The sequence below is a fragment of the Oncorhynchus mykiss genome, chromosome 18 (genome assembly GCF_013265735.2).
Source record: "Oncorhynchus mykiss isolate Arlee chromosome 18, USDA_OmykA_1.1, whole genome shotgun sequence".
Lineage (NCBI taxonomy): Eukaryota > Metazoa > Chordata > Actinopteri > Salmoniformes > Salmonidae > Oncorhynchus > Oncorhynchus mykiss.
In genome coordinates this window covers 4,970,591-4,983,001 of record NC_048582.1, presented here as the reverse complement: position 1 = coordinate 4,983,001, position 12,411 = coordinate 4,970,591, and the positions used below count along the sequence as shown (strand labels likewise).

Genomic DNA, 12,411 nt, shown 5'->3' with positions numbered 1-12,411 from the left:
GCGAGCCCGCGCACTGGACACACTGGTTCCCGATCCTGCACAAGAGAGAGAAGAGAGCGGTGTTTTGTTAAAACCGTGACTGTTTCTTTTTCCAGTTTAAAATGTCTTAAAAACTTCTGGAGCTGGACGTAGTGCGGGGGTAGCAGGAAAGAGACTGGGGCTCGCAGGTCGACTGGGATCAGCCTCAGAGTCCTGAGGTAAGATCCCAGCCAGAACCGTGCGAGGGCCTGGGTCTTGTTGTTGACCGGGGAGGTGGCAAGAGTCAGATGTAACGCTGTGTAGCGGCTGCCCAGGAACAAGTAGAGGTCAGGCAAGCCTTTCCCCCCCTTGGACCTGGGCCTCTTGACCACCTCCCTCCTCAGCCTCTCCCACTTGCATCCCCACAGGAAGTAAAACAGCGTCCGCTCCAGGTCTAAAATGCTCCTTCGAGGGGGGATAAAAACAGAACTGATTAATAAAAGCACAGGTAAAATCACAGCTTTAATGATTAAAACCTTGCCCTCAAAAGTCAGCTGTCGTAGTCCCCAAAAACCCAGTCTCTGTCTTACCGTCCCCAGGATTCCGCTCCAGTTACCGCTCCCTCCTCCCCCCCGGTCAAACTTTACCCCCAGTACCCTTATGTCCGTCAGTTTAACTGTCAGAGGTAGTCTGGTCAAGTCTGGGTCTGCCCACGGTCCGAAGAATTGGGCCTCTGTCTTGTCTCTGTTCAGTCTCGCCCCAGAGGCTCGTCCGTACCAGTCAGTCCTGTCCAGAGTCCTGTCGACGGATAAAAGGTCGGTGCATAAAATGTTGACGTCGTCCATGTAAAAGACGCACTTGGCGGTCATCCCCCCACTCCCCGGGATACCCACCCCACTGATCCCTTGGTCCCTTCTCAAGACCTGTGCCAGTGGTTCAATACAGGCCACGAACAGAAGGGGAGATAACGGACAGCCCTGACGGACGCCGCAGTGTACTCCCACTGCTTTTGACAGATGCCCATTTACAAGGATTTTGCTGGTGATGTCCCCGTACAGCAGTCCCACCCAAGCTAAGAACCTGTCCGGGAAACCCATTTTTTGCAGTACCTTAAAGAGGTACTGGTGCGAGACCCGATCAAAGGCTTTTTCAAAATCTAAATTTAGGACTACAAGCCGCATGTTTCTGTCTCTCGCATAACAGATGGCATCTCGGATCAGTATCAGGCTGTCCGTGATCTTCCTTCCGGGCACGGCACAGGTTTGGTCCGGGTGGATCACCTCCCCTAAAACAGAAGACATTCTGAGTGTTAAAACCTTGGTAAAAAGTTTACAATCAAAGTTTAAAAGGGTAATCGGTCTCCAGTTTTTCAGGTCCGTCCTGTCGTTTTTCTTATGTAAAAGAGTCACGATCCCCACTCTAAAACTGTCGGGTAGTCTGTCGAGGTGTTCGAAGTCAGTAAAAACAGTCAGAAGTTCGTCGGCTAAAACATCCCAAAAGGTCAGATAAAACTCCAAAGGGAGGCCGTCCTCCCCCGGTGATTTACCCCTCTTAAAACGTTTCAGTCCTTGGTCGATTTCTGTCCTCGTCAGGTCTTTTTTCAGGTCGTCTGTATTGGGTAAGGTCTTGTCGATGTATGTTAAAAGGTCCCCCATTGTTCCCTCGCACACATCTTTTATCCCAAACAGTTCCCCATAAAAGTCCTCGACCACTTCCTTTATTCCCTCTGTGTCTGTTTTTAAAACCCCGTCCTTGTTTCTCAATCCTGTCATAATCCTACCCTTACTAATTATTTTCTTAAAAAAGTACCTAGTGCACTTCTCCCCCTCTTCTAATTCCCTTTCCTTGCTTCTTAAAATAACCCCCTTGCTTCTCTGTTCTGCTAAAAGTGCCATTTCCTTCTTTACTTCTTTAATTTCTTGGTTAAAATCAAGGCCCTGTTGGCATAGGTTAAAATACCTTTCCAGTCGCTTTTGCAGTCCCACCATGCATCTATCTTTTTCTCTGCTTTTTTCCTTTCCTATCTCTCTAAAGAAGGTCCTTGTCCTTTCCTTCACCATTTCCCACCACTGTGCTCGCGTGTCAAAGAAGTCCTGTAGCGTCTGCCACTGGCTGAACTGCTCTCTGTACTGACTAACTACTCTATCATCTTCTAGAAGGGAGCAGTTCAGTTTCCAGGGCCCTCTTCCCACAGTCACACCCGAAGATAGTGAAAGGGTGCACGTCAGCATTACGTGGTCTGAGAAGAAAGCAGGGGTTATTCTAGCATCAGTTGGGGGACAGTCCCGGGTAAACAGATAATCAATGCGAGAGGCTCTGGTGCCATCACCACTGGTCCAGGTGAAGCCCTCCTCTCTTGGATGCAGGGTTTTAAAACAGTCAGTCAGTTTAAAATCCCTGCACAGCACTTGCAATAAAACACTTGACCTGTCTACCTTAAAATCCCCTCCTGCCCCTCTCCTGTCTGCTCTGCTTAAAACACAATTAAAATCCCCACCCACCACTAGAGGATCCCTCCCTAGCATGTGGGACTGCAGGTCCTCTAAAAGTGCACACCGGTCATGTTTATCGTTAAAACCATACACGTTTAGCACGTTAAAATCCCTCCCCATAAAAGTACAGTTGGCTAAAAGAGCACGCCCACCTACCACCACTGTGCTCCCCTTCACCACCACCTGTGGGGTCTTGATTAAAATGGCAACACCGTCGTTCTTGTTAAAATTGGAACCACTCCAAATGGAGGGCCCGTGCCGCCACTTATCCTCCCATTTCCTGTAAGAGGATAAAAAGGGTAGACCACACTCCTGTAGTAAAAACACATCAGAGTTAAACCTTTCTAAAAAGGATAAAACCGACTGTGCTCTTGTTGCTGTCTTTACGCTCCTCACGTTTATAGTGGTGATTTTAAAAGCCATGAAAGGGGTGAGTAAAAACAGTGCTAGAAGAAAAGCCGTTGAAAAGTTAAAAGGGGGTTAGTCTTCAGGGACTTTCTCTCTCTCCCTCCGGGGTAAGGGGGTTTGGAAGGGAGAGGAGGTTAAAACAGGACTTAAAAAGGAGACTTGATTGGGGGAGTTGGAGGGGAAGGTTCTGGGTTCTTCCTCCCCCTGGGAGCTCTCCCACTCCACCTTTCCCTTTTTCTCCTCACCCTGTTCGGGGTCAGAGAGCTCCTCAGCGTTTCTTTTACGTAGGGGGAGGTGTTCCTTACTCTCCCCCTCCTCTCCCGTACCTTCTGACACAGTCTCCATGGTGCTTTCCGACACCGACCCTATGATGTCTGACCCACTTGGGGAGCTTTCGCTAAACATCTCTCCGGAGCCGTCTTTCTCGGCCCTTTCTCCTTCAGGGGTCACATTAGTCTGGGGCAGGGGGATTGGGGTGGGGAGGGTTTTGTCCTCTCCTCCCACTTCTTCCCCCACTGCACCTTCCGCGCCCTCCACTACAGCCACCACCACCGGCTCCACCACTGTCTCCTCTACCACCACTGCCGGCTCCACTACTGCCTCCTCCTCCACCACCGGCTCCTCCACTACCACCTCGGCAACTGCCGTTCCAGCCCTCTGGCGCTCGAAAGCCCGGTCCGCGGCCGCCCACTCCCTCCTTCCAGCCTTGGCCCTGTTGGCCCAGGAGGAGGGGCAGTCGCGGATGAGGTGGGACCGCTCGCCACAGAGGTTGCACGACCTTCCGTTCGTGCACTCCTCGTAGCGGTGGCCCACCTCCCGGCACTTCATGCAGACGACCTTCTGACAGGCGTCTGCAAGGTGGCCATGTTCACCACACTTACGGCACAGCTTGGGCTGGTCCTGGTAGTGAACATGGCCCCTGTTCTCTCCGAGGACTATGGTGGATGGGATGGCTTTCAACCCACCATAGCCCCCAGGGTCCTCTCTTTGCTGGACAGTGACCCTCCAGGCCCCTGTCCAGATCCCATCGAGGTCTTTTACCTGGATCAGGGGACCCTTCACGTTGCAGTACCTGCCCAGCCATACTGCAACGTCCTCCGGCTGTACGGTTTCATTGTACATACGGACAATAACGGTTTTAATGCTATTATCCGTCAGCTTGGTCACCTCAAACATCGCTGTGAGGGACCCCTGGGTGTTCAGGGCGTTCTGGAGTTTCCCCCAGAACTCCCTCAGGAAGCTGGCGTTGGCAAAACTGACATCGAAGCCCTTCCTATAGGGGAGGGCTAAGATGCAGTTTACCTGCGCGGGATGAAAGCCGAGCTCTTTCTGGAGGAATTTTCTGGAGAAATCCAATCGGGATAGCTCCATTATTTTTCCTCCCCTCTCCTTTAGAAGGAGGCGCACTGCATGGTGCCTCCTCATGCCAGCCTGTGCTGCTGACATGATGGAGGCCCACTCCCTTTACAGCCCAACACCAGTGAGAGGGGAGGGGGAAGGGAAGGGGAAAGGGAGGGGAAGGGGAAAGGGAGGGGAAGGGGTGTAAAACAGCCAAGGAACTAGCAGGCTCAGCCAGACTGTGCTGAACAGGGCCTACCAGTACCACGGGACACACAACAAACTATCTAGCACAGCACCAAACTAATCTTATCAACAATGGGAAGGGACACAAGGAGGGATTTTTTTTTTTTTTTGTGTGTAATTTTTTAAAATAAATTTTCCCCGGAGGGGAAAGGCACGAAGGGGAAGGACAATAATGAACAAAACAAACAAAAACAGGGGGAGGGGGGTGGGGCGAACTAACAAACAAACAAATTTAGGTAAGGGGAATTAAGGGGATAACAAAAGGAACACTGACCAACACAACACCTGCCAAACTTGAGGGCCGAGAGAGCTAGCAGGCCTCACCAGCAGGCCAGGCCAAGCTAACCAGCTAGCAAGCCTCACCAGTAGGCCAGGCCAAGCCAACCAGCTAGCAAGCCTCACCAGTAGGCCAGGCCAAGCCAACCAGCTAGCAAGCCTCACCAGTAGGCCAGGCCAAGCCAACCAGCTAGCAAGCCTCACCAGTAGGCCAGGCCAAGCCAACCAGCTAGCAAGCCGGCAGGCCAAAGGTCCCCCAGTTGACAACACAAGACAAGAAACAGAGACAAAAGGCAATTTAGGGGGTGAACTAGCAAGTACAAGGTGGATGGGAGAATACGGTCAGACAAACACACAACAATGCAATGCCTGCCCCGCCTAAAGGGCCAGGAGGCTAGCGTTCCAACAAGCCAGAAAGCCCCTCCGGCTAGCAGGCAACACAAAACTCAAAACAGTAGGAAATAATTGAAGGGGGGAGGGTAGGATACAAGGGGGAGGATAGGTACTAAACAGGACAAACAAGGGGAAACTGAAATTTAAATTAAATAAGAAAGAAAAGGACCAGAGGGCCTTCAAACTCACCCTACAGGTGCTGGTGCACCTGTAGTCCACCACCAAACCCACCACCTAACCCAGGACAAAAATAATAGTGAAACAATACAACAATAATGATTTTAAACAAAAGTAATTAGCACAATCTCCCGGGCGCCCTCCGGCCTGCGATCGCTTCTCTGATCAAGCGCAGCACTGTCAAGGACAATGCACGTGACCTTAGCCAAAAGGCCGAGAAGCGATACCCACAATGGTTTCGGGAGAAAGTGGCCGTTCTCCGACACGTCAAATTCGACGATTTTTACACCAAAATGAGCTCTGTATACTATTTTCCCCCATAAAAAAAGATGATGCTTTAAATAAATGGCCGCATGGATTGCGAGTTGATCACCAGGTTTGACTGTTACAAAGTAACACAGTTGAAGGTTCTAAAGTCATGTGGTCATCCGCCCTCCAATCAGAAATGAGAGAATGCGTTGTTAAATTAAAACCATATTAACAGCTTAATTGGAATAATAACATATCACGGGTGGGGGTGGAGAGAAACAATTTGGAGATAATATAGACATACAATTAGATCTTGTATCAAATATCTCTGGTAGCGTTTCTGCCACAACGGAACTGAAGCAATTTGTCCACTTGATGGCGCCAGAGTTCCACCGACCGTTGCTTTTTCCAAGCTGTCCCGTGTGGTACATCAAACTGCATGACTTCAATACATCAACGCAAGAAATGTGAACAATAATAATAGCCTATGTATTTTTTTCTTCTGTTGAGCGTTGTATGATAAGGCCATTGTGAGGAGGCCTTCATAAAGTTGCCCTCCTAAATTACTAGAGGACAAACTTCAAAGATGTCCATCCATGGCACTGGACTGAAGTGAGAGCTTAGGCCAGAGCGGTCCTGGCCTATGGTCCTGGCTGCCTAAATGTTTCCTCCTCATAATAAAGGTGGCACTTTTGAGGCTTACTTTTACATTTAGGCTTACTCAGTCACTACAAGAAATGTCATATCATGGTGGTAAAATTCCATTTTGGAAATGAAAAGGTTGTGCTTTTTGTATTGTTCTGACTTCATGGGGCCTACTGGAATGAATGGGCTGCTTATTCTGTAACATTACTTGATGCTGTGTGTGACTGCTGTCTCCTGGCTCTGTGTTTGACCAGAACCGTCTCTCCTTCAACGCCATGGAATGCACAGGTATTACGGTCCTTGTCCTTTCAGCCCCCCGAGTGTAACGGATGTGAAACGGCTAGCTAGTTACCGGTGTTCGCGTTTCAATCGGTGACGTCACTTGCTCTGAGACCTTGAAGTAGTGGTTCCCCTTGCTCTGCAAGGGCCGCGGCTTTTGTGGAGCGATGGGTAACGATGCTTCGTGGGTGACTGTTGTTGATGTGTGCAGAGGGTCCCTGGTTCACGCCTGGGTATGGGCGAGGGGACGGATCAAAGTTATACGGTTACATTGATGCTGTTGACCCGGATCACTGGTTATTTTGGATATTTCACTTAGGGGTGTACTCACTTTTGTTGCCAGCGGTTTAGACATTAATGGCTGTGTGTTGAGTTATTTTGAGGGGACAGCAAATTTACACTGTTATACAAGCTGTACACTCACTACTTTACATTGTAGCAAAGTGTCATTTCTTCAGTGTTGTCACATGAAAAGATATACTCAAATATTTACAGAAATGTGAGGGGTGTACTTACTCTTGTGACATACATACAGACATACATTACATAAGTTTGGGGTCACTTAGAAATGATTGTTTTTGAAAGAAAAAGCTAATTTAGTCCATTAAGGGGATAGCCGTTTTTCCAATTTTCACCTAAAATGACAAACCAAAATCTGCCTGTAGCTCAGGACCTGAAGCAAGGATATGCATATTCTTGATACCATTTGAAAGGAAACACTTTGAAGTTTGTGGAAATGTGAATTGAATGTAGGAGAGTATAATAGATCTGGTAGCAGAAAAGAAAAAAACAACTGTTTGTATTGTTTTGTACCACCATCTTTGAAATGCAACAGAAAGGTCTCAAATCTAGTCACGACTCTGGTTGTAATTTAGATGTGTCCACAAGAGGGCAGCAGTGTATGTGCAAAGTTTCAGACTGATAACTGGAACTCTAATAAGCAAGTTGCATGAAATGTACTATGAAGTCACCCAGGTGTCCTTCACGATTTGCCCAAATGTACCCAAGTGGCCTCCAAGTGGTCGAATTGGTAAATTGATACATTTTCAAGAATATAAAACTATAGAAAACGTAAAAAAATGCTATGCCCATAAAAAATACAAGTTTACACACTCCCAGGAATGTCAAAACATTTTGGATCATTTGCTTCCCTACATAAAATGTGCTAACAGGAGACCAGACAAGAATGCTGATCCAATGTCTCCAAACACAGAGGTGTTCTCTACCTCCCTCCCTACCTACCTCCTTTTCTCCCTCCTTCCAGAATGAGAGGTAAAATGTTATCACCTGTAGTATCTCAGGGGCTGTTCTCCATGCCTTCTTTCATCCAGGACGTCCTCAGCAGGAGCGGACCCTGTCCCATTTTCCAGAGTGGAGAACCGACGCATCCCGATTGGTGCTCTTCATAGCGCTGGTTCTACGGCCCGTCTCATCGAATGGCTGCAAGGAGAGATGGGGAACACCTCATAAATATTACCAGAATGAACTTGGGTTGAATCCAAAATGGCACCCTATTCCACAATATAAAGATAAGAGTACCATTACAGACAGTCTCTTTCCTCACCCCCAGCCAGCCCCTCTCCAAACACATAGGTGAAATATTTAAGATAATGACCAAGTTAGCAGCCAACACTGATCTAATTTCATAAGGTACACAAACAAAGTTTTAAAAAATGTAATTAAAATAACAAAATGTACACATTATTTACAATGACTGTACTTACTTACGCCCTAAACACAAGATTGTGCTGCTGGTCCCAAGTCTTTTTCTGCTGTAAAGCACTTACCATCCTCTACTTGTAGACTGGCTGGGTATTCACACCTCTTGATGGCCGGGCGGGGGTTTGTTGTGGAGCCAGAGAGAGCAGCAGTCACTCTAAGTGGGGGATGGAGGACTTGAATGTGGTCTCTTTGTAGTCAGTCTATCACTAAAGCAAAATCTGTAAGAACTCAAGTTTATTACTTATTATATTGAACCTTTATTTTAGCAATACATCAAATATACAACAACACATCTATAAACATATATTATATTGAGTGGAGAACACTGTGGTGAAGGTTGTGTACCAATTTATTTACTTTTAAAATTAACCTTTATTTAAATTAGGCAAGTCAGTACAAATAATTATTTACAATGACGCCTACCCCGGCCAAACCCGGACGACGCTGGGACAATTGTTCGCCGCCCTATGGGACTCCCAATCACGGCCGGATGTGATGCAGCCTGGAATCGAACCAGGTACTGCAGTGTGTTAGACCACTGCGCCAGTCGGGTGCCCAACGTGTATTGTATGTTGACTTTGACATTTAAAAAAAATATATTTTACCTTTATTTAACTAGGCAAGTCAGTTAAGAACAAATTCTTATTTTCAATGACGGCCTAGGAACAGTGGGTTAACTGCCTGTTCAGGGGCAGAACGACAGATTTGTAACCTTTCGGTTACTAGTCCAACGCCCTAACCACTAGGCTACCCTGCCGCCCCACATGTTGTGGCTTTAGGATTTACAATATAAAATAATATAAATAGAAAGACTTGTATTTCACTTACCAGTCTAATATAACGTCAGCATCCTCTCCTTTAGCTGTTGTCTATATTATCTTTTATTACCAGTCTAATGTAACGTCATCATCCTCTCCTTTAGCTGTTGTCTATATTATCTTTTATTACCAGTCTAATATAACGTCAGCATCCTCTCCTTTAGCTGTTGTCTATTACCTTTTATTACCAGTCTAATGTAACGTCATCATCCTCTCCTTTAGCTGTTGTCTATATTATCTTTTATTACCAGTCTAATGTAACGTCATCATCCTCTCTTTTAGCTGTTGTCTATATTACCTTTTATTACCAGTCTAATGTAACGTCATCATCCTCTCCTTTAGCTGTTGTCTATTACCTTTTATTACCAGTCTAATGTAACGTCATCATCCTCTCCTTTAGCTGTTGTCTATTACCTTTTATTACCAGTCTAATGTAACGTCATCATCCTCTCCTTTAGCTGTTGTCTATATTACCTTTTATTACCAGTCTAATGTAACGTCATCATCCTCTCCTTTAGCTGTTGTCTATTACCTTTTATTACCAGTCTAATGTAACGTCATCATCCTCTCCTTTAGCTGTTGTCTATTACCTTTTATTACCAGTCTAATGTAATGCCATCATCCTCTCCTTTAGCTGTTGTCTATTACCTTTTATTACCAGTCTAATGTAACGTCATTATCCTCTCCTTTAGCTGTTGTCTATATTATCTTTTATTACCAGTCTAATGTAATGCCATCATCCTCTCCTTTAGCTGTTGTCTATATTACCTTTTATTACCAGTCTAATGTAACGTCATCATCCTCTCCTTTAGCTGTTGTCTATTACCTTTTATTACCAGTCTAATATAACGTCAGCATCCTCTCCTTTAGCTGTTGTCTATTACCTTTTATTACCAGTCTAATGTAACGTCATCATCCTCTCCTTTAGCTGTTGTCTATTACCTTTTATTACCAGTCTAATGTAATGCCATCATCCTCTCCTTTAGCTGTTGTCTATTACCTTTTATTACCAGTCTAATGTAACGTCATCATCCTCTCCTTTAGCTGTTGTCTATATTACCTTTTATTACCAGTCTAATGTAACGTCATCATCCTCTCCTTTAGCTGTTGTCTATTACCTTTTATTACCAGTCTAATGTAACGTCATCATCCTCTCCTTTAGCTGTTGTCTATATTACCTTTTATTACCAGTCTAATGTAACGTCATCATCCTCTCCTTTAGCTGTTGTCTATATTATCTTTTATTACCAGTCTAATGTAATGCCATCATCCTCTCCTTTAGCTGTTGTCTATTACCTTTTATTACCAGTCTAATGTAACGTCATCATCCTCTCCTTTAGCTGTTGTCTATTACCTTTTATTACCAGTCTAATGTAATGCCATCATCCTCTCCTTTAGCTGTTGTCTATTACCTTTTATTACCAGTCTAATGTAACGTCATCATCCTCTCCTTTAGCTGTTGTCTATATTACCTTTTATTACCAGTCTAATGTAACGTCATCATCCTCTCCTTTAGCTGTTGTCTATTACCTTTTATTACCAGTCTAATGTAACGTCATCATCCTCTCCTTTAGCTGTTGTCTATATTACCTTTTATTACCAGTCTAATGTAACGTCATCATCCTCTCCTTTAGCTGTTGTCTATTACCTTTTTCTGCAAGAATATCGTCCAAAATCTGTATACTTGGACTTTGATTTAGCTTTTCCAGTATTAGTAGCCATATTGTAAGTTCAACATTTGCAAAACACCGTTTTCATAACTCACAGATCTGCGTAACGCGACAGAAATTGTCCGACAGATACAGGGTTTCCTCATACTACCGTAAAGCCCAGCTCATTGGCTATCAAGCCCGATTGGTGCTCATTTGACAACGTTAAAGTCAATTAAGTGAAACGACAGATTTTTTATGGAATGTCTTCATAGGCCTACAGATGCCCATTATTTTTTTTATTTCACCTTTATTTAACCAGGTAGGCAAGTTGAGAACAAGTTCTCATTTACAATTGCGACCTGGCCAAGATAAAGCAAAGCAGTTCGACACATACAACGACACAGAGTTACACATGGAGTAAAACAAACATACAGTCAATAATACAGTAGAAACAAGTCTATATACGATGTGAGCAAATGAGGTGAGAAAGGGAGGTAAAGGCAAAAAAAGGCCATGGTGGCAAAGTAAATACAATATAGCAAGTAAAACACTGGAATGGTAGATTTGCAGTGGAAGAATGTGCAAAGTAGAAATAAAAATAATGGGGTGCAAAGGAGCAAAATAAATAAATAAAATACAGTAGGGAAAGAGGTAGTTGTTTGGGCTAAATTATAGGTGGGCTATGTACAGGTGCAGTAATATGTGAGCTGCTCTGACAGTTGGTGCTTAAATCTAGTGAGGGAGATAAGTGTTTCCAGTTTCAGAGATTTTTGTAGTTCGTTCCAGTCATTGGCAGTAGAGAACTGGAAGGACAGGCGGCCAAAGAAAGAATTGGTTTTGTGGGTGACCAGAGAGATATACCTGCTGGAGCGCGTGCTACAGGTGGGTGATGCTATGGTGACCAGTGAGCTGAGATAAGGGGGGACTTTACCTAGCAGGGTCTTGTAGATGACATGGAGCCAGTGGGTTTGGCGACGAGTATGAAGCGAGGGCCAGCCAACGAAAGCGTACAGGTCGCAATGGTGGGTAGTATATGGGGCTTTGGTGACAAAACAGATTGCACTGTGATAGACTGCATCCAATTTGTTGAGTAGGGTATTGGAGGCTATTTTGTAAATGACATCGCCGAAGTCGAGGATTGGTAGGATGGTCAGTTTTACAAGGGTATGTTTGGCAGCATGAGTGAAGGATGCTTTGTTGCGAAACAGGAAGCCAATTCTAGATTTAACTCTGGATTGGAGATGTTTGATGTGGGTCTGGAAGGAGAGTTTACAGTCTAACCAGACACCTAGGTATTTGTAGTTGTCCACATATTCTAAGTCAGAGCCATCCGGAGTAGTGATGTTGGACAGGCGGGCAGGTGCAGGCAGCGATCGGTTGAAGAGCATGCATTTAGTTTTACTTGTATTTAAGAGCAATTGGAGGCCACGGAAGGAGAGTTGTATGGCATTGAAGCTTGCCTGGAGGGTTGTTAACAGTGTCCAAAGAAGGGCCAGAAGTATACAGAATGGTGTCGTCTGCGTAGATGTGGATCAGAGACTCACCAGCAGCAAGATTATCAGCAACCATCACTCCTGTGTTCCAGCGGCACGTTGTTAGCTACTCCAGGTTTATAATTTTAAAAGACAAATTGATCATTAGAAAACCATTTTGCAATTATGTTAACACAGCTGAAAACTGTTGTTCTGATTAAAGAAGCAATAAAATTGTCCTTCAGACTAGTTGAGTATCTGGAGCATCAGCATTTGTGGGTTCGAT

The 12,411-nt window shown here is 45.2% G+C and overlaps 3 protein-coding genes across 12 annotated transcripts in view; 2 read left to right on the top strand and 1 right to left on the bottom strand.

Annotated features, from left to right (window-relative positions):
- The window catches only part of LOC110528894 (oocyte zinc finger protein XlCOF6-like), a 680,129-nt gene that overhangs the window by 509,190 nt on the left and 158,528 nt on the right, over positions 1 to 12,411 (top strand). The gene's annotated exons all lie outside the window — the stretch shown is intronic.
- The window catches only part of LOC110495595 (zinc finger protein OZF-like), a 147,679-nt gene that overhangs the window by 60,591 nt on the left and 74,677 nt on the right, over positions 1 to 12,411 (bottom strand). The window contains exons 2-3 of one of the 6 annotated variants that reach the window (XM_036951107.1): positions 8,249 to 8,401; positions 7,749 to 7,901 (exon numbers count right to left, since the gene is read on the bottom strand). The exons of the other annotated variants lie outside the window; for them this stretch is intronic. Of the exons in view, the coding sequence (XP_036807002.1) occupies positions 7,749 to 7,849 (101 nt within the window). The 5' untranslated portion in view covers positions 7,850 to 7,901; positions 8,249 to 8,401. The remainder of the gene's footprint in view (positions 1 to 7,748; positions 7,902 to 8,248; positions 8,402 to 12,411) is intronic. 6 annotated transcript variants of the gene reach the window in all.
- Positions 1 to 12,411, top strand: part of LOC110528886 (zinc finger protein 664-like) — a 140,889-nt gene that overhangs the window by 114,337 nt on the left and 14,141 nt on the right. The gene's annotated exons all lie outside the window — the stretch shown is intronic.